At 40.1% G+C, this 26,928-nt stretch overlaps 1 protein-coding gene across 1 annotated transcript in view; it reads right to left on the bottom strand.

The window, feature by feature from the left end:
* Nucleotides 1-25,963, bottom strand: part of LOC118539737 (aldehyde oxidase 4-like) — a 58,758-nt gene extending 32,795 nt beyond the window's left edge. Inside the window, 16 exon segments of the mRNA XM_078071170.1 lie at nucleotides 885-1,005; nucleotides 1,008-1,068; nucleotides 3,249-3,358; nucleotides 4,983-5,076; nucleotides 6,452-6,603; nucleotides 9,006-9,098; nucleotides 9,350-9,494; nucleotides 10,573-10,653; nucleotides 11,240-11,264; nucleotides 11,490-11,548; nucleotides 13,965-14,026; nucleotides 16,180-16,306; nucleotides 17,524-17,632; nucleotides 20,392-20,488; nucleotides 22,464-22,521; nucleotides 25,910-25,963. Coding sequence (XP_077927296.1) covers nucleotides 885-1,005; nucleotides 1,008-1,068; nucleotides 3,249-3,358; nucleotides 4,983-5,076; nucleotides 6,452-6,603; nucleotides 9,006-9,098; nucleotides 9,350-9,494; nucleotides 10,573-10,653; nucleotides 11,240-11,264; nucleotides 11,490-11,548; nucleotides 13,965-14,026; nucleotides 16,180-16,306; nucleotides 17,524-17,632; nucleotides 20,392-20,488; nucleotides 22,464-22,521; nucleotides 25,910-25,963 — 1,448 coding nt within the window.
* Between the last annotated feature and the right edge of the window lie 965 nt (nucleotides 25,964-26,928).

Raw genomic sequence — 26,928 nt, 5'->3', positions numbered from 1 at the left:
AAATCTGTATTCATCTTTGAAGTCTGGACAAAATACCCTCTGATATATCACTAGCTTTCTTTAGAATCTGGTGCAGCGGTTTCCAATTTCCTTACCATCCTCCTTTATTATTATCTGTAACTCCATGGCCTGGGAATGTTGACTTTAGCTCAGAGAGCTGGGGTAACAAAATACTAAAATCAGAGTTTCCCAAGATCTGGAACTTTGTCTTGTTCATTGCTGCATCCCCAGCAAACAGGCCATGCCTTGCACTCACATACAGGCTAATGACCAGCAAATGACCCAATTATTGATGATAGTTGTAACATTTTCACAAATGAAAGTTTCTATAGAAATGTTTCGAAAGCATCGACTCATTTTAGTATCCGAGAAAAAAAGCTGCATTAAGTTGCATTGCACGGTTGACAATGAATATTATGGGTAGATAAAAATTATTGTAAAAGCACTGGTGGGAAGAATTTTTAAAAACTTACTTTCCAAACACTAGAAGCAATGAGAGTGATAGGAGGAAGGCCATTTAAACTTTTAGACTATTTCATCTTCTTTCTCTGGTGTAAGGACATTTTCAGATGTCTTAGGGTACAGTATTAGAAACATTTACTTATTTTGCTGGTTAATTAAAAATGAAAATTTGATGATATTATCTACTTAGATTAATTTGTACATTCATCTTATTATAGAAACTGCAATAAAAGAATTGTATCTTGAGGAAGGTTGGCTTTTGGGTGACTTTTATTTTCTTTATAATTCTTCCACAGTGCTTAAATTTCCTATATGATTATGTAATATGTATGTAATCAGAAAAAAATTCTCCAACTGTTATTTTCATTAAAATATTAAAATACAAAGTCCTGAGTTTCATATCCAGATGTGCTGGGACATACCTCCCAATGAGCTGCTTGCATGTTTGGCTTGCAGAGACAGCAGTGGGGCCAACGCTTCCATAGAACATTTTAAGGTCCTTAATCGTGTCTGTACCATCTTCAAACGTCACACTCATGCCGCATTGACAATGGCAAAGGCATTCTCCTGACGTTGGGCCAGCCGGAGTCCTGACACAAAGTGCCACTGGAAACCAAAAAGCACTCAGAATCTTTAGTGTTCTTCTCCACTCTCTGCCGTATAGCAGTAACTCTGATGAACAGCTGTAATGAAAAGGATCCTGTAAACAATGCTTTTTACCACAGTGTTGGCTGTGAGTACTGGCCCCCGTGCTTTACAAGTACTAATATTTTATCCTCAGAGCAACTGTCCTCATTTCTAATTTACTGTTGAGGAAACTGAGAGGTTATGTAACTTGTACAAGGTCATACAGTAAGTGGCAGAATTGGGGTTGAAATCTAAGCAGTCTGGCTCCAGAGTTGATGGTCACCTACTTTCAAATCTGAGTCACCACATGTGGCCTCAGGCAAGTGATTTGAACTGTTTGGGTCTTAACTTTCTTTAAAAATGAGAAGGTTGGGTTTGATCAAATGGTGCCTCCAGGGCTGCTGAGAGGGGTAAGGGAAAATCAGGAGGTGCGGTACCTCTCAGGATGAACTACAACACCTCCACTTTTAACTGTTTTAGTTTGGCATTCTACATAAATTTCATGTGAATGAAGAGTTTTACTCTTAAAAAAAAAGGTTGGAAACCACTGGATCACATGGTCTTCAAGGCGCCTTCCAGATTTCAATCTCTCATTCTAGGTTTAATCTCATTACTACTGTGAAATATTAGAGCCACAAAGTAGGGGAACCTCTTTGTGTGGCCAGCATCTTGCTGGGGGTAGGGGTGCCACTGTGGACCCTGCCAAAGATAAAACACTTTTGATTTAGAAAGCAAAAGTGATAAAGAGATGCTTGAGACACACTTGATCCTATTTAGTCCACTGTACTGACTGGTGGGGACTTTCCTCCCTATTCCTGTTGCCACCACCCTCATGCTCACCCACCTGAATTACAGCATGACTGCATTAGCCTCTTAACTAGCCATTCAACCTTCAGTTTCTCCTCCAACCAGCTTATCCTCTATTTTTTTATCTTCTATTTTAATTGGCATTCCTAAAATACCATTCTCATTAAGATTTTACCTTGCTTTAAAGCCTTCAAAGAAGGCTGTCTGCTAGAACATGTGCAAACCAACTCCTTGATGGAACAATAGATCTGCTTGGTGATGGAGCCCCAGCCTCCCTCCCAGCCACATCTCACAGGGCTGCCCCAGCCCCCTTGCCCTGTTGTCTGGCCTCCAACCTGCCATTCCACCTAGCCCCCACCCCCAAGCTGTTCTCCCGCCTGGAATGAGCACCCACTTCTCTCTACTGATCTTTGCTCTATCCCAGCTGCTTTCCCTCCCTTTTGAGCAACACCAAAGGAGGACTTCTCCCTGTCACTGGAACTGCCCTGGCTCTTTGTGCACCTGTTTCCTGTCTGAGATGATTAGCTATTTCCAATTTCAAGCCCTTCTTCTCAGATCTAGAGACTTTTGAGGACAGGAACCCATGTCTTATGAATACATGGAGCGTCTTCTGGATTCAGCACTGTGCTTGGCATGTCGAGTGGTAGGTAGTTAATACATAAATAATTTTATTTAAAGTGGTTAATAAATGTTGGTTGATTTGGAAGTATCTTTATGATCATGAACTTTAACTTGCTATAGATGAAACTGATTATAAAATTTACTCAATCTTGGCTAAGATGAATATTTATCTGAAACCAAAAATTCAACTCCTCACACAAAGGGCTCTCTGTTTGCAGAGAGATAGGGCCCACAGAAATGTTATTCTTTTTTTAGAAAAAAAAAATTTATTTCAGTATAGTTGACACACAATGTTACATTAGTTTCAGGGGTACAACATAGTGATTCAGCATCTCTATACTTTATGCTGTGCTCACCACAAGTGTAGCTCCCATCTATCACTCTACAACAGTCTTAGAATATCAAGAAATTTTTTCCTTTAAAGTTCTTTTAAAAACAAAAGAAAAAATGAATATAATAATAATGAGTATATAACACTGAATGATATTTGGGTTATTTTCATCTTTATACGAAAAAGTCATATTTTTTAAATTTTTATTTTACTTTTTATGGAGGAAGGGAGCCACAAAGGCAAAAGTGCCTAGGGTCCACGAAAGTCACAATGTTGCCCTGATATGAAAGCAAAACAAATGGTCCTCTGAGAATTTGCCCCTTCCTAAGAGCAGCCTCAAAGTCTCCCTGCAGGGTAAGCTGAGCTCCCTCTGGGTGGGCAGTGAGCAGGAAGCCTTTACCTGAGTAGAGTGGGGAATATAAACAGATAACACAATCTCTTCCGATTTAAGGCAGGCCTCAGGCGATCTCTCAAGGAAATGGCCGTTTAAAGGAATCTGCCATTCTCCTTCTATTAGAGAAAATGACCTTGATTAGAATGAATTTATCGAACAGGAGAATACATAGCAAGGGATAGGTATGATGCATCTGGTGGAAAGAGAGAGTGCAGGCTGGAAGCCAGAAGATGTGGTTTCTGGTTTCAGCGTCCAACCTGGGTCACCTTAGGCAAGTCACAGACCCTTTTGGGGCTTCTGGTTCCTCATCTGTAGAACGACATGGCTGGACCAGATAATCTGAAAAGTCTTTTCTGGGGGCGCCTGGGTGGCTCAGTCGGTTAAGTGTCTGCTTTCGGCTCAGGTCATTCTCTCGGGGTCCTGGGACTGAGCCCAGTGTTGGGCTCCCCGCTTAGCAGGGAGTCTGCTTCTCCTTTTCCCTCTGTCTCTAACCCCACCCGTGCTTGCTCTCTCTCTTTCTCTCTCAAATAAATAAATAAAATCTAAAAAAAAAAAAGAAAAGAAAAGTCTTTTCTGGTTCTTAGCATGCATTATACACCACTCGCAAATTTTGGCCTTGAAGAACTTTAAAGCTATTTGGAAACAACATAGTACAATGTGTTTCACAAGTGGGAAAACTGAGGCCCAGAGATCCAGAGAGGTTAAATGATCTTCAAAGTGCTAGGGATGGGACAAGTGGCAGAGGTGAAAGGCCTGATATATAGCTTTTTTTTCTTAAACAGTTTACAATACTCTCTTATTTGATCCACTGTGCTTTTTAAAATGTGATTTTTTTCCTTTACTTTCCTTCTTTCTTTTTCTTTTCTTTTTTTGAGAGAGAGGGAGAGCGAGCATGCATGTGAGCTGGGGGGGAGGGGGCGGAGAGGGAGAGAGAGAAACCCAAGCAGGCTCCCTGCTCAGTGCAGAGCCTGAGGCAGGGTTCAATCCCATGATCCTGAGATCATGACCTGAGCCGAAATCAAGAGCTGGATGCTCAACTGACTGAGTCACCCAGATGCCCCTAAAAATGTGATTTTAATCAAAGAGGGGGTATCTTACATCAATAGCTCTATGAATAATATGCATTTATTGTTATTTCACTAAGTTTAAATAATTTTCCCTTGGCAAAGCTCAAGCTGTCTCTGAATAAAGAGAGAAGTAATGAGTAATATGCCCCACAAACTTGATTTTGTTTAGAATGAAAAGTCCTAGAGGTGCCTTGCTGGCTCATTTGGTAGACATGTGACTCTTTATCTTGGGGTTGTGAGTTTGAGCCACACATTGTGTATAAGATTATTTAAAAATAAAGTCTTAAGAAAAAAGAATGAAAAATCCTGTAAGAAAAATTTCCATCTTTATAAAAGTTTGAAATGAAATGTGCTATAAAGCTTTAAAACTGCAGATACACATCTCATTTAAAAAATGCTTTGATACTACAATTTGGACTGTATATAAATGTGGCCAAATAGTTAAGAAAAATTCTCAGGTGCAGTAACTTATCTGATCTACAAGATATAGCGCATCTGAGAACAGAATAATTGATCTCAGTTTCATCCTTACATTTGAGGTAATATAGATATAGCCTATATATTTGGTGAGTCTAAGTTAGATATACTTGGGTTCCTAACTCATGGTTTATGAAAGGAGCTACATAACTGACCGTGACAATTATAAAACGAATGCCTAAAGCTTATCTCTTACCTTTAGATATCAGATTGATGGTAGCCTTTCCTGCTGCTAAAATGGGATTTAGGTCAGAAAAATTAGGTCTGCTCACCACATGTCCTCCTAAAGTCTAAATAAAAAAAGATAACATTTTTTAAGCTAGTTATTTGACAAATAAGGAATTATGTGTACAGGGATCTTGTGTAAGTTTTAATTTTTTAATTCTCTTCTTTGTTTCATAGAATGATCCGGTACTGGTTTTAGGGCAACTAAATAGAGTCAGGCCACATATTGTGCAAGATTCCCACCCCTGACCCCAGTTCAAACTTATTGGAAGAAAATTTCTTTGAGAGCTGACCCTAGGATGAGTGTCCAATAACATGGGGGGAAATGGGGACTGGACTCTGAGCGAACTCTAAAGAACCGGGATATGTAGCATTCTCACTCAAAATGCTTGCTGTGCTGCTGTGGGGTGGAATCCGTCTGTTACTCCAAACCATCAACAGAGTTGCTTCAGACATAGGCTTGAATGAGAAACTTTGACGGGATGGTGGGCAAGGGGTGATGTTGAGAGGAATAACCTGGTCCAAAAAAGGAACAGAAGATGCAGAAGGTGGAAACACATAGTGAATTTTGAGAACCAACAGAAATAAGGGCAGAGACAATCAGGAGAAATGCCCCACACCAAAGTCATGTGTGGAATGGGCAGTGGCCCAAACCAATTACTCTTAAATCTTAAATAATAAGGAAACCTCAATAAGCTAGACAACTGGGGGGCATCAAAGAATAGATATGTGGGATGCACATGTTAAGAAACTGAGCTCAGTGCAAAGGTTTAAGACAAGAAACAGCCAAAAAAGAGTATTTTCGAGATGTAGGCTCTTCTTACTCTACCTTGGATAAGACATATTTCATAGACTGTTAGGGCTGGACAGTCCATGTGGTTGAACTTTAACTCTTTTTTTTTTTTTTTAAGATTTTATTTATTTATTTGAGAGAGAGAATGAGATAGAGAGAGACAACACGAGAGGAGAGAGGGTCAGAAGCAGAAGCAGACTCCCCGCTGAGCAGGGAGTCTGATGCGGAACTCGATCCTGGGACTCCAGGATCATGACCTGAGCCGAAGGCAGTTGCTTAACCAACTGAGCCATCCAGGCGCCCCTGAACCTTAACTCTTAAAATGAAAAAACAGTGGCTTAAAGAGGTCAAGTGGCTTCTCCAGGATCATACCATTCATGGGTGAGAGACTGGGTTTAGAATTTGGGCATCTTCAGACTCCAGTACCATAATCTTGTGATATAATATGCCATTTCTCACTTAAGACACACACATACATGCAGTGTGGTAACTCTCACTTTGGGCACATACACACACTCACACTTACATTGTAGGGACTTGTTCGATATTGATTGGGGATTCCTCTTCAGAGTAACGTTTGCTAAACTGAACACACTGTGTGACTGTCTATAACTGTAGCTTCTTTCATATCACACTAGGGTGCATACCGCCATATTCCTTATCTGAGCTCCAGCAAGGGTCCTCAGATGCTTCAGGAGAGCACGGTAAGTCTTAGTCTTCTCCTTTGGTTGCTCCAAAACAGTAAGATGTAAGGCATCATTCAACTGGGCCAGGCTGCAACCTGCACCTATTGTCACTCCTGAAAATAAGACAGTGGGATATAAACTGAAGGTGAATTATAACAAGATGTATGGACTACATAGAAATAATCTTTCAAGTATATCTTCTCTTTTTATATTAACTTAGAAAAATGAAAGGTAAAGATATTTCTGGCAATTTGCTTTATTCCCAAATAAAGTACCAAATTCTTTTTCTCGGTCATGTACACAGTCACATGTGCCACACATTTTAGGACATACCAACCACAGATATCTGAAACTCATTACTGTGTTAATTCCCAATTTAGTGTTTTCCTGAATAAATTGATCAAATATAAAAATTTCAGTCAAGATTCTATAAGACTTTTGTGGTTTTTTTTAAGATTTTATTTATTCATTTTATTTTATTTTATTTATTTTTTTTTTTTAAAGATTTTATTTATTTATTTGACAGAGAGACACAGCGAGAGCAGGAACACAAGCAGAGGGAGTGGGAGAGGGAGAAGCGGGCTTCCTGCCGAGCAGGGAGCCCGATGTGGGACTCGATCCCAGGACCCTGGGATCATGACCTGAGCCGAAGGCAGACGCTTAACGACTGAGCCACCCAGGCGCCCTATTTATTCATTTTAGAAAGAGAGAGAGAGCGAGCAGGGGGAGGAGCAGAGGGAGAGGAAGAGAGAGATAATCTCCAGCAGACTCTGAGCTGAGCACAGAGTCCCATGTGGGGCTCGATCCCATGACACTGAGATCATGACCTGAGCCAAAACTCAGAGTCAATGCTCAACTGAGCCACCCAAAGCGCCCTGATTCTATAAGACTTTTAAAAGATCATGAAGTCTAAGTGGGAAGTGACCTACACATTTGCATTGCCCATTTGCCCTTCTTCTACAGCCATCTCTTCATATTGTTCCCTTAACAGAACAAGAAGAATAGACACTTGTCTGTACTTTGGGTCAGTTTTGCTTGCAAGTGTGCTTTCAGGGAATGCTTTGAGTAGTGATGTCATCTAGTTCATACATTCTCAAGGAAGGTAATACCAGCCCAAAAGGGGTGAAGAAAATCTTACTCTTTTGATGTATAAAGCCCTGATATACATACTGTACATAAACAGATATATGGTCTATCTATGGTGTTAAAATTTCGTGGAGGGATGATTAGGGGGTAAGTGTCTATTGCTCCCTAGTGAGGCAATAATGAAAAGGTTGAGAAACATTGACTTAGTGTTATAGGCTCTCCCTCCTCCCCAGTCCCTTCACTCCCACCCCACCCTAACCAAGTACCTCCACACCTTACTTCCAACCCTCTCCTGTATCAGCCTGGCCTCCCCTTGCCCCATTTCTTCCTATGAGTCCACTGATATGAACATTCCAACAGGTTAAAAAAAAAAAATGAATGGGCAGATTGACTTAAAATTAGCAGATCAGAGGGGAAAGCAGATAATTTCTCATTTGATTTCTGTTTACTCATTGGGGAGAACCTTATTTTAAAGTAGAATTTTTATCTCCTAGGTGGCACCTGGGTGGCTCAGTTGTTGAGCGTCTGCCTTCGGCTCAGGTCATGATCCCAGGGTCCTGGGATCGAGCCCTGCATCAGGCTCCCTGCTCCGCGGGAAGCCTGCTTCTCCCTCTCCCACTCCCCCTGCTTGTGTTCCCTCTCTTGCTGTGTCTCTCTCTGTCAAATAAATAAACAAAATCTTAAAAAAAAAAGAAAGAAAGAATTTTTATCTCCTATACCCTGTTATCTATTCAAATGCTGAGTTTGGATATGTGTCTCAGTCTTATTCAGTGCATTATGTGGAAGGAGAACTTGACTAGAAGTAAGAAACCCTGGAGTCTAGTCCTGATTTGATCATGTGTTAGCTGTGTGAAGTTGGGAAATTTACTTAACTCCTTTGATTTTTTATCTTCTTTAGGAGAAAGGAGATACCAAGGCTACCACCTGCTATCTCTGCCTTCCAGGACTGTCATGAGGATTAAAAGAAACAAGAGATGTGAAAGCATTTGGTAAATTGTGAAAAGACTATAAAAATAAATAAGATAGTCACAATTAAATTTTCAAATTTTGTGTCCCAGAATTTTTTTTTGAATATGTGTGGGTATAAGCTGAGCCTTGAGCAAATTTATGAATCAGGCACTAATATCCGGCAAGAACCTTTCCTACAGGTCAGCCAATGTCTTAAGTCTCCTTATTCAGTCAATCTCTCTATATCTGGACAACCAACATGGCATCTTCCCACCATTATGGCTCCTAGGACCATGTAGTACTCAGCGGCATAGCTGAAATAATTCAGTTTGATAAAACTCATAGAGGACACATAGTAGATGCTGAATAAATATTTCTGAATGAATAAATGAGGTCGGATATTCTATGAAGTGCTCAAATAAGCCCAGTGCATATAATTACTCATAGCCTATCAACAGTCAAGGAAAAAGAAGGTTCATACCATCATCTGTGTAGTCCACAAAATATAGTTCTGGAAGGCCAAGTGGAGATATGAAAATTGGATGGAATTCATCTCTGAATTTAATGCTGGGTCCTTAAGGAGAAAAGCATTTAAAGTAATTAGAAAAGGAAGTCAATGGGTGCTAACAGATGTTGCTCACTGATAATCCAGAGTGAAAATTGTGACACAAACAACACCATTTGCAAAAGAAAACAATGTAGCATTCTAAAGGACCATAGGTATCTATTAATTAAAATGAACTACATTTCTGAAGAGTTTAAAAAGAGAGACAGATGTCTAGGTTACCTGAGCTAGACTAAGGAACATGCTTAAAAACCACCCACCCACTGCAGTGTTCCCCATGATGAGGGGGGCCTCAGGGAAATTGGCTTTCAGCTCCAGAAGGTCATTGAGGGTCACAGGGGCAATCCAGGTGGTCCTCTCCCCCTGGAATGTCAGCCTTCTCTTGTTTGGATCTTCTGCCATTCTCTGCAGAGAAACAAATCCAACAGGCTTTTGAGTAAGGCTGCTGAGCTACATGCCATGAATATATCCACTGCTCTGGTTGTCCAAATGGTCTGATGGGTCATTTTAGTTTTCTGAGGTGACCTACCTTGTATTGATCAGGAAAGGATGGCCTGTTTGAAACTACTTAGATTGATAAGATCCATGTGGGCACCACTGAATAAACATCATAATAGGTATCTCTCCATCAACAACTGCATATAGAGTAGAGCAAACTCTATCTATATTTGTGAAGTGAGTGTCTGAAGAGGAGGCATCATGGAAAATGAAAATGAAAGTGTCTTAGTTAAAGGGCCAGGCTTCTTGTTCTAGGTCTGCCCTAACAGTGACTCCAAGGGGCCTCATTTTTGGGGATTCGGTGTTTCGGTATGACAAAAATTGCTTATAGGCAAAATTATCCTTGAAAAATCTCTTAAATCATTCACCAGGTATAGTGTAAATTTTTTTTTTTACAACTCTCTCTTTATATATACACACATATATATGTCACGTGTGTGTGTATACTCTTTAAATAGTGAGTCCAAGTTCTCACACTCTGAGGGGTGTGTGGGGACTGTGACCCTCTGGGAAGCCAGTAGAGAATCATATCCCCCATCTCATGTTCGCTTCTGAGCATAGTCATGGAATGCAATGATGAACATACACACTATTTATATTATTCTATTTCTCCCCACTGAGTTGAAATCACAGAGGCTAATAGTAAGAATAATGTAATTCCATTATAGTAAGTATCATTTTACAAGATATCTTTAACATATCTCACAGTGTAGCTGTGTGACCTTGAATAAGTTACCTATACTCTCTGAGCTCAGGATCTTTGACTGAAGGGGTGAACCAAAGCATGTCTGAGGTCCTGGCAGTACCAATCTTCTAAGCTATCTGCTTGAAATTATTTATAGTGGAACCAAAAAATTCATAATGTGGGTTATCACACTGGACACACTTCCAAATTCTAATGTCTAAAACTCAGTAATTCCAGAGCATACTGCAAAAAGGCTTGTACCACGTCATGTTATGAAACAACAAAAGTAAAGCGTCTTACTATTAGTTCAGGAGGGAATATAGGTTCCTGGGATGGATCCAAGGGCTGGAATTCATCTTCATTATACAGTTTGGTACACATCTCAACAAAACAAAACAAAATACAAATAGAACTTCAGAGTTCCTGAAAGATGTACAGGAATTTCTAAGTGTGAGACTTCAGAGTCAGGACCATACCTCTGACACCCCGGACACAGAATGGAGGTGCCAGAGTCACAGAGCACCCCTGAGTGGAATTCTTCCCACCCTCAGAGGACTGTAATGGCTTCCTGGGCAGATTTACTGGACTCTGGGCTTCCTCATTTGGCATCAGGAATTAGGTTTTAAGCTTCTATGCTGGGTCTCAGGTATTATTAACAGATATTTATTTGCCATGAGCATGAAGATGCATTGCTTACATCTCTCATAGTACTTGTTGAGGGGAAGGGTGCTGGTCAACCAGATTAAGGCACAGAAAATTGTAAAGCTTCTGAAGGAAAATGCTTCTGTGGTGATTGGCCTCATGAAAGTCATGGGCCTGCTAATTTTTGAAGCATTTTAAGACGCTTTACTTCCTGAATTCACTTCCTTTTACTTTACTCACCGAAAAGAACAGGAAATGAATACATTTGCATTTATGTGGGTATTTTTCAGTCAATCCCAACTGAAGGAGAACACCAGATACTTACTTTTTCCTGTCTATTTACAAAAGACCTCTCTTCTTAAATATTTTTTTTTTTTTTAAAGATTTTATTTATTTATTTGACAGAGAGAAACACAGCGAGAGGGAACACAAGCAGAGGGAGTAGGAGAGGGAGAAGCAGGCTCTCCGCAGAGCAGGGAGCCCGATGCGGGGCTTGATCCCAGGACCCTGAGATCATGACCTGAGCCAAAGGCAGACACTTAATGACTGAGCCACCCAGGCGCCCCACAAAAGACCTCTCTTCTTGATCCATGCAACATTTTCCTGATCCTTTCAGTCCACAGACAGTTGATTCCTTAGGAAGTAATGCAAGAATTTAAAATAAATTCATCGGTCAGGTCTTAAAACATCAACCGGAGTACTTGCAGTCCCCAGGCCCCACAGGAGTGACGGAAGAAGTAACAGAGCATGTCTTGCCTTCAAGGGCTCTGTAATGGGGTGGAGCAGAGAACAAGCCAGTCATCACTGAACAATTAGGGAAAATTACAGGGAGCATGTAACCATGCTATGACAGGGTCTTGTTAATGTGTCACTCAAATCCCAGAGGATCATGAAGGAGGTCAGAGGAGGTGGGGTCAGCCAGCTAAGGCTTCCACTAGGGTGAGGTAAATGGAGTAGTTAACAAGGTGATCATCAAAAAAACCAAAAAAGATGGCTTTTCTTTATCCTAAGAGTGATACAGCATGTATCTTTAACAAAGTCCTGGGAAGGCAAACTGCTTTTAAGACTTACTATACACAAAGAAAAATAAACTGAAAACCTGAGTTTTATTTGGGTGTTATTGGAACTATTCTGAATTATTTGGGTGACTCAAGTCCCAAACTATTTTACCTTAATTTTCAGGACACTTCGTGCAGACCCCAACTAGTGGTTTTGGCCTGAATGCCCTGGTCAGTTACTGCAACTCTAGCTAATTGTTTTCATTCTTGTTTGTCCTTTTCATGTGTAGACACAACCCAAGGCTTTGGGGTGCTTTGGAGACCTATGGTTTGACTTTGTACATGGAGTCAAGGAGTCCTGGGTTCTAGTTCCTGCTTTAACACATAGTAACTGGGTTGAGTTTGTTAAATTAGGAAAATAAAACCCCTCCCAAACAGGTCTGTTCGATTTAAATATGCAAATGGTACACACAGTATCTGACACATAGGAAGTGCCGCAGAAGTGGGGGCTGATATTTTTACCTGTGAGGAATTTTCTGTAGACTTAAGAAGGGATTTGGATTTTGTGACAATGCTGTGCACAATAAAGGAACGAATGACAAACAGCTGAATGTGGGGACCCAAGTGAGTGAGATAAAAATATCTATCTTTTCATAGGTAGATTTGGTCTCCAGGACAATAATCATGTAGCATTAGGTTGAATCTTGAATCATACGAAGTTGCTGTTTTTGTGAGTCAAAATGGTGGAAAACTGACAATGCATATGGTTCAACATGAATGGTATCTTACCCAGGATTTCAAAATAGCTGTGGTTTATAAAGCTTTTCGGATTCTTCATTACTGGACTAAAAGTAGATTTTTTTTCAAAGACTTTCTGGTATTTGGAATTAACTTGTGTAACTTGAATTGGCTTTGGTCAACTAAAATTATATAAAATTAATTTTACCATAAAAAATGGGTGCTAAAAATCCATCCTAACTGAAACCTCGTGGATATTTAACGTTCTGAAAACTTAATATATCTCAAACTACAGCCTCCCCCACCTCGTGCCATACACTAAATCATTCTTTTCCAATTTCCTTCATCTTGTTTGGTTCTTTAATCTCTTAACTTTGAGGATGACTTGGATTTCTTCTTAACTATATCCTTTATTGTCTGGAGGTTATGATTCTGGCAATCCCCTCCCTGAAAGTTATCTTGTTGGGTCCGTATCTACCACACTGCTCTCATTCCCTCATTCATGGAGGACTGCACTAGTCATGCCCTCATCCCTTTTCAGGCTTATCCTTCTTACTAGCAGGTGCCAAGAATTTTTCCCTTTGAAATACCGTTCCCATGTTACTCCTAGCTTGAGAACAGACAATGACTATATATTGGTTACCACCTTTAAGTCTAAATTCCTTAGCCCAGAATAATATCTTTTTGCTCCCTAGTGCTTTGGCTACATCAGTTTCCTAGTTGAACCTTGGACATCTTTCTTTTTACTACTTCAATGCATTTTCTTACTTGGAATTTTCTGCTGGCCTCTCTTCACCCATTCATTCCTATCACTTCTTTTAAGACCTAGCTCAAAACTCCCCTTCTCCAATGTTTCCTTTGTGTCTTCCCTTCCCACTCATTAATTCTCTTTAATCCATGTTCCTTCAAAACTGATATACATGGTATAGAGGATATATTGAACTTTTAATATCTTGCTTTTTAATTATGTTTTTATTATTTCTTAGTATATATTTTTTTCTTTAAAAAGTCTATAGTCTTAGTCTATTAGTCTAAAATAATACAGACTAAGGAATAGAGTTCAATAGAGTTTGCATTTCTTGAAGTCATGTACCATATATTTTACTTCTTAGGAAAGTGCCTATTTTAGGACTATAAATAAGATACATGCTAAAGGTTTATTTAAAAAATGCCAACAGTGGCATTCAACAACTTTCAATGTCAGAAAGGTCAACATGAGGGTATTTTAGAAATAACTGAATGCAATAGATGATTTTATGCAAATGTTCATTAATGTATTAAATCAACTGAAAAAAATTTTTTATTTTAACTTACCGCACAGAAATGTTTTCCACTTTCTACAATTGGTCGGTATCCAGTACAGCGGCACAAATTACCTGATTAAGAAGAAATCAATTTGGGGGCACCTGGGTGGCTCAGTCGGTTAAGCGTCTATCTTTGGCTCAGGTCATGATCCTGGGGCCTGCTTCTCCCTCTCCTTCCGCCCCTCCCCCTGGCTTGTGCTCACTCTCTCAAATAAATAAATAAAATCTTTAAAAAAAAAAGAGATCAATTTTTAAGGAATAGTAATGAAATATATTCCTTATTTGTGCTTCATTTTTTCAGTGAAATAGCTCTGTTAGTAATTAGATTCTTTTTTTGTTTCTCTTGGAAACAGCGATCTTCAAAAAAATCTTGTGATTACATTTTCTTCCTGAAATATCACAAAGGTCTCCATAATTTTTCCAATCAACTCTTCCTGCCTTATTTCCCACCCCTGTCCTAACTCATGTAACCCTGCCACTCCCATAACATCTCATGTGTCTCTTTGTTAAGCTTTTCTTACACAGTCTTTTCTTTCTTACATGTTCTCTTAGGGAGAATATGTCCATTTGCAGGGCCCCAGCCTCCTTTTCCATGGCGTCTGCTCTAACACCCAGCCAGAGCTGTACCACTCACTGTCTGGATCCTTTTGCGGGCCTATCATCAACTGTGCTAGAGTAGGGTCATTTATGTACATGCTTCATCTCCCTCAGTGGAACTTACATTCCTGGAGAAGGCGAGGAGTGCCTTAGATTTCATGAACCCTCCCAGTACAGCACAATGGGTGTTCAATAAGTACTTAGTATTGCTTTAATCAGTCAATAGTTCCAAAGCACGGTGGAAAAGGTGGGGAAATGACTGTCTTTTTACAAAGTATATTCAAATTTTGTAGCCAGTATAAATGATATTTATGAAGAGGTTTTAATAAAATGAAAAAATTCTTAGGTTATACTGTTAAAATTGTATATACAATATAAAATCATATATACAGTAACTACAGTATTTAAAATAAGAAAACAAAAACTATGCATAGAAAAGACTGAAAGGAAACAGAAGTATCTGTGGTTGTTTCCTGAGGGCAGAAATATGAATGAGTTTTTTCCCTTTTAATTATTTTTTTGCATTTTTCATAATAGGAATGTGTTATTTTTATAGTAAAAATTAATTTAAAGTGATTATGTTCAGATGCAGTTTAACAATTTCAGAAGCAATACAAATGTGTGGATTGGGTAGGTTTAAACATTGACACTTCTTTTAGTGTGGATTATTTCATTGAATAAAGATTATCCATTCATGTTGGGTTAAAATTATAATTGAAACCATAGGCCAAAGTTTTAGTAGTACTTTATAAGAAACTGAAAAATTTTGAGTGAAGAAGTTGTTGAGAAACAAGGGAAAATATTAAAGAAATTTTATATGCCACTTACCATAAAATTTAAGTTGCATCCCTTTGTTTTAGTCTACATCTTTTTATCACAATACCGAATTTCTGTCTAGGTCTGTTTACTGAAAGGGACAAAAAGCTTTCTTATAATATTTAGAGGTTTACTTTCACAGCTTTCTTCTAAGAACTAGGGGCCAGTTACCTTGAAAGTGGGTATGTTTGTTATAGAAAACTACATTTGTTTACATGCTTTTGTTTTGTTTTTGTAGAAAATTGTGTTTATCCATTAAATTTGATAGTTATTTCATTTTAGGAGACTGAATTTCTCACTAAGTTTATTTGTGATAAGTAGTTGCTGCCCATGACTTCCTAATCCAACCAGAACATAAAAAGTAAAGTATCTGAAAGTCTATCCTCTTTATAAATTTTTTTTAATTAACTGCAGTAAGTAGAGTTAATGAATGATTCTAACAGATTAATTTAAAAATAAACACAAAATCTCATTCTTCCACACTACCCAAATTTTCACATTGGAAAAAGATAATATTATAAGTGTTAGGAAGAGCCTATTTGAATGCCTTTGTAGAGGGACACTGGGATCCATTAAGGGAGAAAGATTTATAATGAAATCAATATTGCCCCAGTTCTTGGCATCACTGCTCACAAAAGGAAGGCAATACTTACTGGAAAGTATTAAAGGTACTAAAGAGGCCCTCATGTTAGCCAGGTGCCTGGAACCTCAAAGTGTGCCACAATGTCTCTCCATGGGCTGGGATTTCCTTTTCTAGTTACTTGGGCACTTCCCACCCTAGGCCCTGCCTACAGAGGACTAAGAAGGCTCACCTCCAAGAGCTTTGGTTATCTGCTCCAGGGTTGGCTCTGGATGGTTCCTCAGCAGTGTGTAGATGGACATCACCATCCCCGGGCTGCAGAAGCCACACTGTGTGCCGTGACACTTGGCAAGTCTTTCCTGGGAGGAAACAGTACACAATTTATGCTTCAAACCTCTTGTTTCCCTACCTTGGACACTAGAAAGGAGTGCAGCTTATTTATTTAGCTTTCCAGAAATGAGTGCAGGATAAAAGATGTCGCTCTGGAAGAAAAATATTTCTATTTCTTGAAAATATTTCTATTTTTAAAAGCCTTTTTTTTCCTCCTCTCAAGAGAAGCCTAGTGGCAGGTATTAATTAAGTGACTTTAGTCTCTAGACTGATTTCTTCATCTGTGAAATAAGAAGTGTAGCTTAGGGCACAAGTAAAATGCTTTGGAGTCCCACTCCTGTGAGTTTTAGTCCCTACTATACCTCATTAACTGTGTGCCTTGGTGATTTACTTGACTTTTCTTCATCTTTAAAATTAGAATAATAATGATATCTACCCTACAGGATGGTTGTTAGAATAAATGAATGAGTATATGCAAATCACTTAGTCTCTGGCAAGTCATTTTCATCCCCTTCTCTATCTATACTATAGAATTTTTGATGGACTAAATGAGAAAATCTATACAAAAGCTTTGAAAATTGTCAAGTGTAACTTAGTAGTGTTGTACCATTCATATATTTAATTCATGCACATTTAACTTTAATGCATTCAAACAACAAAACAATAAAAATAGGTGGGGAACATGACTCTGTGGGTCCCTCTTGTGTTTCTTTTCTATGTGTCTCTCACAGGGTACTCAACTGGCTGGCTCGAGTGTGCTTCACATGTTTTTAAATAAACATTTTTCAAATGTTTCACCCCTAAGATGAAAGCCAAACACTTCCTCTGTACCTCAGCTGAAAGGACAGAGATTGTTCTAATGTTAGAGGGAAATGTGTTGGATTTATTGCTAGATGGCAAGTTGCTTCGGATGCGGCATATAAACCTGGCTGTAAATGTGATGGTAAATGGTTAGCAACCGAATCTCTGGGGAAAGTCTAATTTGTAGCTTCTATCAATTTTAGTAGTATAAAGTGTCCTTGTTTTAATTTAGGGGAAGGATGGGGCTTAGAAGTAAAGATATATCAAAACCAAAGAAGGAATCTTGATTTACACACCAGTCTCTAAAAAGAACCTTAGTTATGAAGCACTGATTATGGCAAAATGAAAATTTAGAAGCACAGAGGATTTCAAAGTTGGTGAGAGTACAACAGACTATGTAGGATGCCTATACCAGCATCTGGTTCCAGTCCCATTACGCTTTTACCTGCACGGGATGAATCCTGGTGCTGATGCTTCCTACACCTTCCACTGTGGTGACAGCAGCCCCGTACAGAGAGCAGATGGGCACCAGGCACGCTGTAACTGGAGAGTGACTGCGATGGGTATTTGTAAAGAGAACACACTGGAATCATAGGGAGTGAATGCCATCATTCAGGGAGTCCAGGGAACTCAAGGGACTCTATTTCCCTGAGAGTACAGAGAATACTAGATAAAAACCCATAGATTTCTAGAAGTTTCTAGGAAAGAACTTACATATGGCTGGCATCAAATGGCAGAGAGAAATGGAGAAAAAGAATAATGAAGAGTTTTGTGTAAGACCTCCAAGAGACCCTCATTCTTTATTATTTCTCATTCTAGAGAGAGGAAACCTTTTATTCTTCAGACAGCACACTGACTTGTATAAACCCCACCATGGGGTAGTTTAGCCCATTTTATTTTCAATCACGTGCAGCTTTTAAATATGCAGACACTCTGCTTGCATGCTGGTCCAATTAAATCAGAATCTGTGGGGCGAGATCACTTCACCACTTAAGCTCCTCAGCCAATTCCAATGTATGGCCATGTGTGGAAGCCACCCATTTATGCCCTTATCTTGATCATCTTCCCCACAGTAGAGTCTGTGTTAATGATGAAGTGGGTGTGGTTAGCACCAGATTCTCATCTGACTGGTTGGGAATGGGGTCCAGACCTCATTAGTCTAATTTAGCTCTTTATTCCCACTCAGACTAAGTCCTATTCTCTTTCAGGCATGGGATATTGTCCTTCTCCTAGGGAATTTTTCCTTTATTCTCCTACCCTGGAAGACAGTAAGCATGCTGTTCTGAAGAAAAGACAGGGGCACCTGGGAAGCTCAGTTGGTTAAGTGGCCTACTCTTGATTTTGGCTCAGGTCATGATCTCAGGGCCATGAGGTTGAACCCTTCATCTGGCTCTGTGCTCAGTGTGGAGTCTGCTTGAGATTCTCTGTCTGCCCCTCCCACCCCCTGCACCCTCACTCTCTCTAAAAATAAATAAATAAATCTTAAAAAAAAAAAAAAAAAGAGTGCTGCTCTTGGCTCCACCAGCCTTTTGGTCAGAGGTGTTTGGAAACCACCCAGCTTGCTGGTGGGGGACCCTGAGAGAGTGCTTGGTGTACAGAGAAAGAGTGTGCAACGGATCAATTTTTGTTTTTTGTGTCCTCTAAGTACCCCCTCTCCCCATATTATGTGTAACTTCCTCCCTCTTAATCTCAACCTCCCCTCTCCTTTCTCTCAACAGCTCTTCCAGTGTTCATTGCTCTCCTCAGTCTTACCCTTGTAGGTCATCTGGAAAATAGAAGCATGAGCCTCAACCACTCCCAGCCCACCACTTCTCACCCAGGGTTGCAGTCACTCCCCTGCGTTCTAGGCCAGGAGGGAAGGAATCCTTCCTCCTCCTCTCCTGTGCTCTGGCTCTCATTTATTCTTCTTTCCCCATGGACCTGCTCCATCACCGATAGTCCTCCTAACCTTTCCTTTCTATAGTCTCATTTCCCTCAATTCCCTTGAATTTAAAAGTAAATTCAAGTGTTTGCTGTCACTACACAAAACCAAACCAAACCCAATGTCTCTCTCCAGCTACTGGCCCATCTTTCTTTCCCTTCTTAGTCAAGTTTCTTCAAGAGCTGTCCACAACTTCCCAGCCTTTCAGCCATTCCTGTGCCATTTGTACCTCATCCTCCAGCCTCATCTCTCCACTGACCTTGCTCCAGGAGCAATCTAATGGCACTGGGTTACTCCCTGGTGTCTCATACTATCGAACACTTCTACCTTCTTGGAACTTTCTCCTCTCGTTGTTCCTCCTTCAACTCGGACTACTCCCTCTTCCTCGCTGTGAGATGTCTGTTGTTCTACAGTGTCCTGCACTCTCTTAAGTTCTTCTGCAGTGTGCTACATTCCAGATGGCCCAGGGCTGAACACCTGCCTTCACCACCAACTGGCCCACATGATCTTGAGCCAGGTATTTAACTTTGCCTTGGCTTCCTCTTTTTTCAATGTGAGTGATAGTAAGGCCTATCTCAAAGTTGCTTTGGGGACTAAATATGGTAATATATGCAAGCTACTTTGAACACTGCCTGGTATATGATAAGCATTCAAAAAGTGTTAGCTATTTTTATTACCATTGTTGATATTTACGTTGATAGCTTCCAGGAAGTTATAGCTCCAGATGCAACCTCTTCTCTGAGTGAGAGAACTGTCTATCTCGATGCCTGTGGACAATTCCTCTTAGGTGTCCCGTAATTACCCTAGTGCAATGTGTCCAAAGCTAAATTTACTGCTTTCCCTTCCTCTGCTCCTCTTCTCCCAAGTTCCCTACTTTGTGGACAGCACCACCCAGTGACTTAAGACAAGAGCTTGGAATCATGCCAGACAACTCCTTCACCACCACTTTCAATCATAGTGAGCAAATTTGCATTTTAGGCCAAGGTGATTTGAGATCCCATTCAGCCCTTCCAGGCAAATAATTCCTCTTAGTGTATGTCAAAGCCCTAAATCTTCTACCAGGACAGTGTATCACTACTTTGTGTTTAAGCCATTCTTGCCTGACTCCCCACTCTGAAATCTCTTGCTTGAAAGCAAAGAAGTATTTGTATAGCAATAGAGAGCATGGCCCTCAGAGAGTGGCACCCAGGACAGATACACTCTGATGGAAACAAAGTCTATAGGAAAGATCTGGAGCTTACGAAGTTGTGGGCTGAGCAGGCTGGGAGGTAGTGTGAGTGTAATAAACACCTGGAAAGAAGTGAGGGGAGTGCCTGTGGGCAGGAAAAGGAGGCGGCTTTGCGTCCTTCCCAGATGTGCCTAGGGCCAGGTTTGGCCCAACACAAAGGATATTGGATCTTCTTGGTCTTGGGGTTGTATCTTGACACCATGACGGTGCAGGCACCGCAGCCCCCTCCCCCACAGCTGTACTTGGTGCCTGTGAGATAGACTGGAAGGGAGGGAGTCAAGGAAAAAGAGGTGTGCAGGCCACTTTGCTTTTTACGCTGTTCTTCCTGGGATACAGATAACGACTAATATGTTTTCTTGAGTCTCACGGAGGTTTCTTGTTTAGAGAGCTGTTCCATTATTTTGCATATAAATGAGCTCAATGTTGAAAGATGAGAAGAAATCCTTACAGACTCACACTGCCTTATCTGAAACTCTCCTGGCCGGATGCATTTCTAATGTAAAAATCTCCATATTTTACAAAGGTAATAAGATAGTGTTCCCAAGTGGGGCTAGGGCAGCACCTTGTAATCAAACACATTAATATTTCCGCAGTGAACCATAGGGATATTCACACTAAATGGGGAACAGGAAGACCACCAAGGGCCTCGTGAGAGACCATCCAAATGAGGTGTAAAAAGGCTTTTGAATTCAGAGTTGTGGACAATGGGTCATTGTGGAGGTGCTGGGAAGTAGTGCATGGGAAAATTTGGAAAACCGTCTCTGGGAGGCTTAACTTGCACTGTTCACCAATGTATGCTTCTACCTTCTTATTGGATTAGAGAATATTAATTTAAATAACCATGGCTCCTGAACTGGTAATGTCAACAAGCACTGTGTACCTTTTCCCTGTAAGATGTTTGCATGTTTGCATAAAGAGAGAACAAGTAATATATTAAATCTCCTGCTTTAGGTTCTATAAGAATCTACTGAAATTTGCTTGGGGCCTTTTCTGGGTGAGTTTAAAAAGGATTTCATGGGTGGAGGTCATAACTGGTTTGGGCAGAATAGTGAGTTGAATGGGACATTAAGGGACAATACCGGCTAGAGCAGTAAATGATGGGTTAGGAAACCAGATTGCAAAGGGTTATGTAGTGAGAGAGAGAGTCTGGAGAGAAAATGAGGCATCAGGTATACATAATCTCTTAGATAAATTTGGCAAGGAAATAACAGGGAGAAACAAAGTAGTGTTTTTAGATGGGTATGTTGGGAGGCAAAAAGACAGAAGTGGGGGAAGGAAGTGAAGATCCCGAAGAGAGGGGATAACATTATCTGGTATACCACTGAATCCCCAGAGCCTAACACAGTGCCTGGCTCTTAGTAGGTGTTCAACAAGCATATATATTTTAACTTATTATTTTGAAATATTTATAGTTTCATTGGAAGTTGCAAAAATAATACAGTGACAATACCTGTCACCTTGCTTCCCCCAAAGATGACATCCCACATAGCTATAGTACATCAAAAGCAGGATGTTGACCAGGGTATTACACTGATAACCAGACTGGGGAGCTTACTCAGATTTCACCACTTACACATGCACGCATACCATATATGTACAGTTCTAGGCAATTTTATGTCACAGACAGAGCTCTGTCACCACTGCCACAATTACTCATGCTTCCCCAAACCCAAGACATTCTTTCTGAATTATTTATTACAGGTCTGTTGAAGGTATTGGAGGGGTAGGGGGTGAAAAAAGGTCCAGATCAGAGGTGGAGAGCTGAGAGTACATTAGCTCTATGTTGGAATTTTGAAATACGTTTATTGAACCTTTTTTTCTCCAATAAGACTTATGAAAAGGTGTTAAGTGACAAGTCAGGGAAGTCCTCATGGGAGACCACTGTCGGTACCATGTACCCCTGAGCAGCTGGCTGGATGTTTTTACTTTAACACTCTTGAATATAAAACTGTCGTCAGGGGGCCACGAGACTCAAAAGGTCATAAAGTTATTTCGAAAGTTAGCACACTCATGCCTCACTGGATGATTCTTTTGGTTTTGTTCAGGTGAAAAATATGACAAATAAAGCATGGATCTCTCACTTTTGGATGCATTTTGTCAATTCCAACTAGACTCTACAGATCGAACACAAGGGTATTTACCTCGAGCAAATACAGGGTGACTTTCTTCAGAAGTCTTAGCATGCTCACTTTTTATCACCCAGTCCAGATTCATTATAGTAAAATATAAAGGATATGGACTTTCCTCAGCTAGTACAGGAGGTTTCCTTCAGGATCAGCATTCTTCTCTATGACCTACATTGTGAAATGAGAACAGGGATTTTAGGAAGATAATACCAACATGTTAGGGCAATTCTAGCCATTGTTTTGGGGGCAGGTTTTTGACAGATGGTACCTTCACAGGGGAAAAAAATAACAAAGGAAAACTTTCTAAGACTTGGACCCAATTTTAAAGACATTATGGAGCATTATTTCAATGTCTCTGAATATATATGACAATTGTAAATTCTGGATTGCTTTTCCTTATAGTTACCCAGAAAGGGCCCAAATAGGGAAACAGATACATAGATTCCAAAACTGACTCAGATAACTCATGGCCATAGGAAGTCATAGAAGAGGTTAGCCAGAGATTTCTTAATGGAGCCATGGGGTGTCTGTTATAAAGGGAGCCCCTCCTGTTCCCATACCCTGCTCCCAGCGCCCTAGTGAAGTGGAGGCGCCACTATGCAAAGGAAGAGCAGAAGGGAGCATGAATCTGGCTCTGCCTCTCGTGTCGCACTCCTGGCTGTTACTGCCAATAGACAGAAGCTGGCACATGAGATGAAAACTCTCTGCTTTCACTGGCCCAGACAGTTCTTCTGCTAGGGATAGTCAGGCAAGATTAGAGAGAACGGGAGAGAAATTTACAAGGAAGTGTAGCTATGAGCCCAGAAACAGAGGACATTGTTCCATTAAAAGTGTTTACTTTTATCACCCCAGAAAAAGGCAACAGGCCACATTGTATTCTTCATATGCTGCCTCCTATTTCCAAAACTTCTGAGTCCTCATTAGATTTACTCAGCCAGAGATGAGCTTATCACCCCTCCACTCAGAATCATAGCATGAGGAGGAGGCTAAGTATAGTGGCATCTCAGAAACAAAGCATTATAGTTAGATTTGCTTTAACACCCTAATTGTGTGGCTAGGGGAATTATTTCCAAAGGTGGGAACAAAAGAGGGGGTAGGGAGTGACGGTGTGCAAACCAGGACTAATATAACATCTTCCTGTCTCTATAATGGGGGAACACAGCCTGACGACCCTATTCTGTGTTATAAAGACATCGGTATACCTGAGACAACATTTCAGTTAAATAGTAAACCTTCCCCAACCACTTTAGCTGCCCAGTGAGTGCAACACTTGATTTAATGCTGTCTCCTTCAATCATGACATGGCCTCAGGTTCCAAACGAAGAAAAAGGCAAGATTAGACTTTGGGAAATTAATTAAAGGCTGCCAACTGCAATTCTGACATATCAAATATATGGTACTCCCAGTCATTTAAAAAAATATTTCAGTAATCATATGAGATATACTGGTCACACCAATAGCCGCACTCACAAAATTATATAGGTACATCCTGTTTCCTCCAGTAATTTATAGACACTTAGGAAATAAATCCCTTTTTAGCAAGTATATGAAAACAGGGGAAAGCTCACCAGTAATTGGAGAGATGCAAGCAGAAAGCCCCGAGACAACATGCCCATTAGATTAGCAAACCTTAGGAAGTCTGATTATAACAAGTTTTGGCACATTAAAGATTGGCAAATAATCTCTTGGCAAGGAAACAGCATCTGTCATGCAATGAACTGTGGGAGAAGTAACTTGTGCAGGATTCTGGAAAGCCACTTGGCAGGACATCTGAAATCGGCAAGGTACAATCTCACTTAGAAATTTTCTTGCCAGTGTTGGTGAGGAGACACGTCGTAGGATGTTCACTGCAGCATTTCTTGGGGTAGTGGGGAATTGGAAGCATCCTATGTGTCTATTGCTAGGGTCCTGGATAAGCAGAATGAAGGATGTGCAGAGCCTGGAGAACTAGCATGCAGAAGTCACAGGTTTTCAAAGAGCAACATGGATAAATCTCAAGAACAGTGATGAGTCACAACGGGAATTTATAAGTCACGATACCACTTGTGTAAGTTAAGAACACACACACACACTCATGCACAACACTCCGCAGGCCAAACACTGTATATTTCAAAGATATATCTATATTTCTAAATGACCATATGGAAAGAAGATGGGAAGGACATATATTTAAAATGCACAAGAGTGGATGCTTATGGGAGAAGGAAATAAAGAAAAGATAGGACATAAAAAGAAAAAAAAAGAAATAATATAAAACAAAAGAGGAGCCTTGTCCAGACTGTGATGATGGTGTGCCACAGCCAGAGATGAGTGTGCTTTGCTCAACTCTGTGCCCCTGGGTCTAAAGGAAGGAAAAACAACCACAAAAATAACAACAAAACCAATTTCTTCAAAGAGGTGTATAATTTCCCTCCTTTGGCCATCTGTAACTTGTCTTAGAAATTTGTAAGACAGAGAAGGTTAAAAACAGCAAAACATCAGCTGTGATTTCAAAAGATTGAAGACCTGGAGAGGGAATAATCATTCTAATGTGATATTAAGGGAGAAATGGTTTTATTCCCCAACAAAGGAAAAGCAGCAAAGCCCATTTTCCTCACACTCAGCTTTTGAATTACTACAAATTGTCGCTCAGCAATAATTTTTCTGATGTTCCAGTTGGCTTCAGGTCATTCAAGATCCTGACTTACAGGTAAACATTATTGCTAAACCCAGACTTTTTCTTCGTTCTTTATTTTTTCTTTCTGTTGTTTAGTTCATAGGACTCCTAAAAATGATGTTTCCCTGCTATTTGACAGGCAAAAATCCCAAGAATTTTTGCCTTGATTAAAGTTGTGTTTCTTTCTTTAGGGAAGAACATCAGTAATCTAAAACAACTGAGGCTTGAGAAGCAAAAGCATTAGCACCAAATGACTGTCCAAAATAATTTTTCATTTTAATAATTTACTAGTTTTTTTCTCTAATTTTTCCAAGGCACCTCAAACTTTCCATGTATTCATTTTGCTCATTAAAGTACAGGGTTGAGAACAACTGGCCCAGGCTAAGCATTAGAGCTGCCACATCTGTTTTGGAGAAGGTAGCTTAATTAGTCCTCCATGTTTCAGACAGACAGGCTCCCGCCTCTAGGTTAATTGATTAGTGTGAGATGATTAAGGCAAAACAAAATCATTCTTTGCTACTATTACCCTTAATGTCATATATGCCTTCTATTAAAATAGCATGGGTGAACTCAAGTAGAGCTAATATCCAAAAAAAAAGGGGGAATGACAATTTTTCATACCTGTGTCAGAATTGACTTTGGTTGTAATATAACAAAGAAAATGAGAGTTCCTTACTGAATCCAAAAGAAAAGCAAAGAGCAAGCCAAGGCCCCAATGCCTTAATACTTTGCACCAAACCTTGAACTAATGATCAATGTTCAGGTTCATACTACTATATATGACTTGAAAAAGAGAGGAGAGGATAAAGACATAACAAATGGCATTGCCGTGAAAAAAAAGTTACCTTGGCTTTTGTCCCTGGTATACAAAAATTCACATTAATCATCTCATAAACTTACCTTTCTTCCATTCACAAAAAAAATCAGTTCCTCAGAATTGGGAACAGAAGCCATCATACCAGGAAAAGAATGCCTCCACCACAATAGACGTTTGTTTGTTTGTTCTAAAGAGCAGATATGTTAGAGCAAAAACCTGGGTAACTATCAGCCTTGCCCACTGCATGGGGTGATTTATAGTCACACTGCCACATGAGGAGCACCAGCCAGGGCTCTCTGCCCACCCTGCCCACAGGGACTTTGAATGGTTCTTGGCAGTGCCCTGTTCCTCCTTTCTTACAAATCAAGTCAGTGTCTTTGCCCATCCCTTTTGGAATCTGACTGGTTTCCCCAGGGGAATGTGTTTAAAGCCAAGGACTAATAGATAAAAAGTGAGTTTTAAACTGGCTGTTATCTGGCCAAGTCATCAATCAACACAGTGCTATTACAACTCCTAAAACTTTCTTTGATTTTTCCCGTGCAAAGGGAAGATTCCACCATGCATGTAACTGAAGACTTCATGTGTCTTTAAAACTCAACTATAACAACCTGCAAGTATATTCTCCTTCCCTAATCTTTTTTTGTACTCACCTTGTTTCTTCAAATTTAAGGGTTCATGACATCAAACTACCTAAAACCATAAACATGTACAGAGGCTTGCCATGCTCCAGTCTGTTCTTGGGACTCCTTTCATCCTTCAACAGCTTGGTAAGGTATTATCATCTTTGATTTAGAGACAAAGGAATGGAAGCACAGAGATATTAAACAACTTGCCCAGTGTCACACAGGCAACGGGTGGCAGAGTTGCTCCAGAGTCTGTGTATTTAATCTCCTTCCGGTGCTCCACATGGAAACATGGTAGGAAATGAGGCTGAAGGAGCAGGTGCTCCAGAATATGTAGGGAAGTCTTGTCGGTCCATTAAGGGTTATGTTGAGTCTTCTAAATATGATGGGAAGCCATTGGAGGGTTTTGAGGAGGGGATGACAGGATCTGATTGTTTTAAAAAGACTGCTTTGGCTGCTTTGCAAACGAAAGGTTGGAG

The sequence above is a fragment of the Halichoerus grypus genome, chromosome 4 (assembly GCF_964656455.1).
Source record: "Halichoerus grypus chromosome 4, mHalGry1.hap1.1, whole genome shotgun sequence".
Lineage (NCBI taxonomy): Eukaryota > Metazoa > Chordata > Mammalia > Carnivora > Phocidae > Halichoerus > Halichoerus grypus.
This window is presented reverse-complemented; position numbering and strand designations above follow the sequence as displayed.